The following is a 7,945-nucleotide window of genomic DNA, read 5'->3' as shown; positions in this document are numbered from 1 at the left end:
TAAAATAATGAACTGTAATTCGTCAAGAGGCTCATTAAGAAGTAGTCAAATGGCTAAGGATGGCGGAAATGGATTAATATAAAAGTAGCTAAATTTTATATTTTTAGTTTCAATCAATTCAGGGCTATAAAAGAGATGATCATGCAATTATTACGTGATTGGAGGAAAACTGGCTCAAAAAAATGACGTCAAGGAATGCTATTGACCCCATTGACGAACATCATCCTCCTTCAGAGCTTGAAAGATTTGAAGGGAAGTCGGAAACCGGAAAGGTGGGTCCTGCCTCCCTCCGCCTGCCTTTACGGTCAAATTTGAGTCTTCGAAGAGAACTCGTGGAGAAAGGACGGAGGACAAAACCACCAGGAGTAAAGCCGCCCTTATCTCCAACATTGGCCAAAACCAGGTAATATTTTAATATATTTGCATGGACGAATTTGTAGTTACCGGAAAATTTTGTCTACTTCTCTTTTACGCAAGGAATTAACTTCTACCGCTCTGAAAATATTATATCTTAAAGCAAATGAATATCTTACTCGTATTCACCCTTTCTTTAATGTAGCATAATTTGATATTTGATTTTGATATTTTGAGTTCCTCCTCGTCATGTAAATTTTCATAAATTTGACGACCTTTGGATGTATCCCTACTCGTAGTACTATAAAGTGCATACCTCTGGGTTATCTAGAAAATGGAAATATACAAACTTAAAGCATTTTTTCTCTCTTCATTTTCTCGATTAGTATGGAGTGTAATTGTTGACATTTATACTTTCCCACATTCCTCCCATCCAATCCGTCAACATTTTTAATTCTTGCTATTTTTCCTTCCTGTAATTTATCGTACTTCAGCTACGCACTTTTGTATTAGATTATCAAAAAAATTGACTGACAAAATGTTTCCCTCTCAGGATCCATTGAATGAAAAGATGAAACAGCAATTCTGGCCTTTAATAACCCTCTTATTAACTGCAACGCTGAAGTCATCGAGGAGTCAAGTTTTTTCAGTCGGGCAATGCCCAACAACATTAACGTCCACATCAACGGAATTGCTAACCTTCACTAACGTAAGTAAATATAAGATAACTTACAAGTAATCTAGTCAGAGGTATTCGTATACAAGATGCAGGAGAATTTTTGGATCCCATTGGACTCTATCATCAATGGAGGAATCATCTTCTCGGTCAAATTTGTAATTAATAAATAAGCCAAAAGACAATCACAGTGTGTCAGCATCAACCAATGCAAAGAGATATATTAAACCATCAAATTGCCATTACTTAGGCCTGTGTTTCACTACTGATATCATTTTGAAACACGTAGTTGCCAACCATTTTGAAGTTTACTGAATAAAATTTGGCTTCGTCAGTACATGACACCTTACAAAAGGTTTCCTGATTGTTGAATTCCAATTTAAATGTCTTCCTCCGATTTTTTCATGAATAATTGACTAATGACGATTATTGTTTTAATTTCATTGTCTTCTGCAGTTGGTCGGCACCTGGAGAGAAATCGCTCGCACGCCGTTTACTGAACGACATTCTTGGACATGCGTCACTTACACCGTAGCAGTAGTGGTTGGCGGCACATCATACTCATTGACCATAACAGGGAAAAATAAACTGTAAGTCACTCACACTGCTACTGCGTTATATGAAGCATTTGAGCTTACTTTAATTTAGTATTGTATATTTTTAGAAAATATGTATGGATGGAAATAGGTCATTAAATACAAATTCGGCAAGGTCTTTACCACTTAGGTCACTAATTTCAATCAAATATGGATAAAACCTCTTCATTTGACTAGCAAACGAAAACACCAAAATTTTGTTAGCAATGCACACTACGGTTTATAATAAATTCATGTATGTTGTACTCTGAAATTTTAGGAATGCATATTCGAATTAGACGTCATGTATCCGGAAGTATGGAAGATGTAAAGCCTTGCAATGCCTTATTTTAAAGGTTATTATCAATTTTAATTATTGTTATATTACAGCTTTACAATGTCAAAAGTTTTAGCCGTTGTATGTACCACAAAAACTTGAAATACCTGAGCTCACTTGTATGTTGCATTACATTTGGAGAAAATATGGATGGATTGATGTGAATTATTCAAGCTAAATTCGACAAGGTTTTTACCCTTTGGGTCACTAATTTCGACATAATGTGGACAAAACGTCTTCATTTGATGCAGAAACGTTGAGCCAAGTACTTGGATTGGCCGTGAGATTTCCCTGTTTCCGAATGCCTTGGGCAACTCAAGACTTCGAATGCTTTGCCAGTCGGTAGATCGCGATGTATCCGTAGCATCTTTCAATAGGAAAAACTCGCGGCCAATCGGAGCGTTCTGCTCAAAGTTTGTGTACTTTAAATATGGTGCGTTTTCGCCCTAGAAATAATTCGCAATTTTGGTCCATGTTGATCCATTATCTATGCAGGGTAAAAATTTCGTGGAAAATTTTTTATCCACCTTGTCATCAACATCATCATTACTAGTCAGCAGTCCTAAGATTGGTTTGACGCAGCTCTCCACTCAATTCTCCAATCTATTCTATTCATACCTACACATTTTTTGTTTTTCACATCCTTCTTTACCTCTTTCATATATTTTATTCGGGGCCATTTTTTCAGCTCTTGTCATCCGTTTATCCCTCGACAATGGTCTTTATCAAGCCATTATGTCTTAAGATGTGACCTTTAAGGTTATTCTGCCTTCTTATTAAGGTTTTCATGAGGCTGCTCTTCTCTACTACTCTTGTTAGGGGTTCCTTTTTACTAACTTGGTCGATCCATTTCATCCTAATCTTTCTTCTGAAACACCACATTTCGAAGGCCTCTTTTTCGTCGTATCATTGATTTTCCACTGCTGTCATTGTCCATAGCTCACTTCCATATAGGAAGTGAGATATGGACAATGTGCTCCATATGTAGGTTTTTATACTTCATATGTTGGTTCTTATAATTGTTTTCCTTAATTCCATATTTAAGTTGCATATTTAAGTCCTTAGTTCTTTATTTAAGTGTGTATATGTTTCGATTATCTCATTAGAACTGGCATAAATACTGCTATTGTTTGGAGCTGAAAGATTATATATGCATTTGGCTTTGAATACCTCGTAATTTATTTTGAGTCTTGTACACAAGCCTAGACAAAAAAATGTTTTGAAAATTATAATTAGATAGCGAGAGGCTCCTTAATACCAACACCCTTAATTTTTAATACGATTTCGCGAAAACAGTCAAAATTAGGGTAATCAGGGTAGGTTATGACCCATAGGACTAACATTTCCTTGGTTTCTACGTATCTTTAACCATTTAGGCTTTGCGGCCCGCGCAGCCTGGCGCCAAGAGTGGCGCTAAGCGATGTTCCTTATTTTGCGCGTAGATGCGCTATTTTTTTCTACCTATCCGTGTATACTCGAGGGTCATCGGAATCCGGTTGACGATTTGGAAATAAAAAAAAATTTTTGGGACAGCATAGTGTGTATATGTTTCGATTTTCTCATTAGAAGTGGCATGAAAACTGCTATTGTTTGGAACTGAAACATTGGATATGCATGTGGCTTTGAATACTTCGTAATCAGGGTTACATCCGATTGTTTGTGGTGTGTTTCCTTGTAAATTAGTGCCATCCTATTTAACCCGTTTATTTATAAACTATTTTTTGGTGTCTAGTCGCCAAGTGGCCAACATTCGCGTTGAATCACTGGCAATCACGTGAGTAAGAGTGATGTACTATTTTCTAAAATGGATGTGGAGCGTATTTATAGCGTTGGATATATATTTTATCTATAAGTAAATGAACTATTTCTACCTTTTGATGAATGATGTTCTCTATATGACTCTATTTGACTTTGTCCATGAAGTCAGTCAATTTGTGTCAGTATCACAAATCCTGTTTTTATTCACCGCTTTTTTTCTGGTGTTTTTGGCATTTTCTATGCTAACTGTCCTTTGATTTATCCTTTTTAATGTATTTACAATAATTTTTCATCTGTCCTCCTGATCATGGATTGCATTCATGAATCCCTTGAGATATCAATCGTTTGCCAAAAATATTACGTTTTATGCCACCATTACTATCCCTCTCCAGTAGCGGATACAGAATAAACTCAAGGGGAGGGGGCGTAAAAGGAATCTTGAGCTACTTTCACTTTTGTCGTAATTACATATAATTAAGCCACATGCAAAGTTTAACAAAGTTTTATTTAAATAGATAATACTCATATACAAGACAATGCCATTATATGGTATAAAAACGTTATTATTGTGGTTCTGCAATGTTAGGCAATGCAGACGGGCCCGCAATGGGGGGGGGGCGCCCCCTGAGCCCATATGTATGCCCCGCCAATGTCCCTCTCATATTCGTACGGCTAACGAAATAAATTAGAATATTGCTAAAAAGGATATGGACCGATTGGAAATGTATTGGATCATTGTTTATGTTGAAATGGAATGGTTTGTGGAAAGCATTGCTGATTTTTGAAGCTCCGTAAATATTTAAATACAATTTATTTATGTTAAAAATTTATTGATTTGATATTGTAGCAGTACAAAATATATTAATCGGCAATATTGTGAAAAAGTTCGTTTCCAAATTTTCATTCCTTTCATCTGCCAAGTCACATAAATATAATTTATTTTTTTCTCTGTCTTTTATAGCGCAAGACTGTTTAGAACTTACGTGCCTTTAAATACTCTTTTCCATTTTCTCCATCATCGAAAGGTATATATGATTTATTTCACTAAACAATTTTTCTGCAACTATATGCCTTCATTTCAATCATGAATGTCTCCACATAGGCTTTGCTCTCGATCATTGGAAACGGCATGTATTTGTAACTTGTCAGTGCACAAATTAATATCCAATTATGATTAGCCAGTACTCGTAGTATGGATTTTGAAACGCGATAATGTGGGTATGGTAACTTTTGGGCAGTGTAGAGAATAATAGCATGGTGTGTTTTACTACTTGAATGTTGGCATCGGTTGATCATCCAAATTATTATTATTATTATTATTATTATTATGATACTTGTACAACTCTTTTATTTTCCATGTTGACGAACTTCTATGCCAAGGGCGCGGGATGGAATCGAAAGTATTACTTCACCACTATGCTTGGATAAGATTTGTACTTATGCCAATGCAAGTTGAAGTTTTGATCATTTGTATTGTCATTTCTATTAATAATTCACACCTGAACTTTTCCCCGCCCCATTATAACATTCCGACTCGGCCACTCACGAATTTCACTTGAGATACGCGTTCGTGAAGGATTACAGTAAAATAAGGTAAAAAAATTAAGGCGCATTATTCGATAACTAATAAATTCTGGTTTCTTTTATTGACAGAACTTTGACAACGATGACTAACACCGGCACTATAACGGTCGGTGGAACTCCAGCGTCCATGACGGGAATGGCAGCCACTGCTGCAGAAGCTACAACATATCTGATATTCAGCGTAAATAATGGAAGTAAGTACAATGGCGGGCTTAATTGCAAAATAAAAGTATAAACATGTCATTAATATCCATATTTACATTTCTGAACGCCCTAAGCTTCGTTTTAGTGAGAACTTATCTAAGGGTGATTAGGTCAGTGGATTGCGGCAGATGGACCAGAGGGTACGTAACATAGGGCGTTCCAAAAATTAAAACTGCAAAATATTCATCCCTATAACACAAAGGCAAAGAAATATAAACATATTTTTGCAAGCTTACACATCAATACGGCCAGTGAACGTCATGCACCAAGCAGTTATATGATTGGGCGCATCACCCTTACAATTCTATTGTGTTGTCAACATAGATTGGCAGGTTATTTTTCGAGTTTAGGAATACTCAAGGAGTTCCATAGCACTTGTTGTCACACATAAAAAGTTATGTCATTCTTATTACATGTAGTTTTCTATCATAAATTTATAGTGTACGATTTAACGCATTTACGAGTTCGCTCTTCGTTCCCACATTGCACCAACTTCGGTTCTCTTGTTCTTTTAGGGTTGAACTGATTCCCTAAAAGGAATTGATTCAGGGACTACTTCTGACTCCCACCATTTTATAGAGAAAATAATTTTATCAATGTTGATATTTCATTTCATACTTAAGTCCCTGGCCTCACCCTGCCGCCGAGCCCTAGGTGGTAACGCAATGAGTGCCAAAAGCCCTAATGTAGCATTTGGTATGCCTGTTCCTTTAATTGGCTTCAACAAAAAATTATAATGGAAAAAAACAGCTGATGAAAAAACAGCCATTGAAAAATCAAACACACTATGTGATAGGTTGCTAAAAAGACCATATTAGAAATGATCGCGTTGTTCGTGAAAATCTTATGACATTTTGACAGAGAAGCCGCATAGTGTCAAAGAAAAAATCCTGGTTATTACAGCAAATTGAAACTATTTACCGAAACTGAAGTGGAGTTTGAAAGCATGGGAAGGAAAGAAACAGTTCGCAAATTAAGAAAGAATTATCTTTCTGAGTAGGAAAACACCTTTGCCCTTGAGCATGCGGACACAATGAAGCTTACTCTATCCAATTAATACAAAATAGCTACCACGCAGGAAAATTGGGAAAGCCATGTTATATGAAGACGTTTAAAAAGATTTAGTCAGATTCAATGGATGGTTCTGGCAGTTTGACCGTATTCCTCGGATATGAAAGTTAGCAGTAATGGACGAATAGAAAACGCTATTTAAAAGATTGATGCATTTGGTAATTTATTATGAATAAAAAATATTTCTTTTTCAGTTACCACTCAGACCCTCAATTACTACATCCGCTACGTGGACAACGCCGATCCAACAGTCATGATTTTATACGCCTGCGAAAATGTGCTATTTGGATATAAAGGTAAGTAATTCAAGGAATTTTTATTACAAATAATGGAAGAGTAAAGGCATTAAATAATATAAAATACAGTTTTTGAAGACGTTTTAGCACAATTGATTTACCTAGCACGAATATTTTGATACACTTGCATAACGGCCGACTAATCTCAGCGTCTTATTTCCAGAATATGTTCTAATACTTGCCAAGGATACATTAACAGGAACAGCGCTCCAGACCGCATATTCCTATGCTGGGTACCCTAAGGGTTCTCTTTCCTTCAACTTTAAACAGGACTGCTACTGAGAAGAGGCAACATTTTATAGTAATATATATACCACCCAAATACATTTATTTAGAAGAAACTTTGAAGGGGTAAATGTAAGGGGAAAAATTTATAGATAACATAAAATGAGTAACTCTTCTCTTTGAGTGGAAGTGGCCGTCTGATATAATCACTTGAGCAAAAGAAAAGCGGTTTAATAATTCAAAATGGAGTAAATATGTAATTTTTCCTCTGAGTACGACAGTGAATTATTATAATTGTAATTATCAAACTGATGACATTAAAATTTCATGAAATATGCTCTTGGTTATTTTCTGTATAAAACTTTTATCGCCTAAAAAATCTATAATGTACGTACTTCATCAATAAAAAACTTTTTGTCACATTTTACACTTTCCTGGTGAACAAAATATTTAAACTTCTTTCGGGATTCCGCGAGGGTAAAATTTTCTAAGAAGACCGACGTTTCGGGTTCCGACTCATTACCCATTCTCACGGCTACAATGGAATAATATAGGGATGAGTCGATTCCAAATGTCGATTCTCGATTCCACCGATTCTCGGGCACGGAATCGGAATCGAGAATCGATCGCCTAAAGTCGATTCCGATTCCATCGATTCCAGGAAGATAAATGTTTTGAGCATAGACTATAAGTTTGGGGCACAAAGGCTGCCACACATCTAAGCGGCCGCGGTGTCAGCCTTGCCCGCGCGGAGGATACGCCCGGCACGCGGGTGCTGCGACTAGCATACCTAAGCGGCCTCGGAAACATGAAAATGTCGGCAAGAGCAACAAACCGACGAACCCTGAAATGGCGCGTGATCATG

General features: G+C 36.5%; 1 protein-coding gene across 1 annotated transcript; it reads left to right on the top strand.

Annotated features, from left to right (window-relative positions):
- Window positions 1-202: 202 nt before the first annotated feature.
- Window positions 203-7,211, top strand: LOC124174051. Its single transcript, XM_046553186.1, has 6 exons — window positions 203-403; window positions 908-1,063; window positions 1,487-1,620; window positions 5,354-5,478; window positions 6,754-6,855; window positions 7,019-7,211. Exons 2-6 carry the CDS (start codon window positions 926-928, stop codon window positions 7,135-7,137), a joined length of 618 nt encoding a protein of 205 aa, XP_046409142.1. The 5' UTR covers window positions 203-403; window positions 908-925; the 3' UTR covers window positions 7,138-7,211.
- Window positions 7,212-7,945: the final 734 nt, after the last annotated feature.

This window comes from Ischnura elegans, chromosome 2 (assembly GCF_921293095.1).
Source record: "Ischnura elegans chromosome 2, ioIscEleg1.1, whole genome shotgun sequence".
NCBI lineage: Eukaryota > Metazoa > Arthropoda > Insecta > Odonata > Coenagrionidae > Ischnura > Ischnura elegans.
Note: the sequence above shows the minus strand (reverse complement) of the source record. Positions and strands in the feature narration are given on the sequence as shown.

What these genes read in the sequence shown, in the direction of transcription:
- LOC124174051 (XM_046553186.1), top strand. Translation starts at nt 926, where the DNA reads ATGAAACAGCAATTCTGGCCTTTAATAACCCTCTTATTAACTGCAACG. An exon ending in ATAACAGGGAAAAATAAACT is followed by an intron (nt 1,621 to 5,353) that starts GTAAGTCACTCA and finishes TTTTATTGACAG; the next exon opens with AACTTTGACAACGATGACTA. An exon ending in TGTGCTATTTGGATATAAAG is followed by an intron (nt 6,856 to 7,018) that starts GTAAGTAATTCA and finishes TCTTATTTCCAG; the next exon opens with AATATGTTCTAATACTTGCC.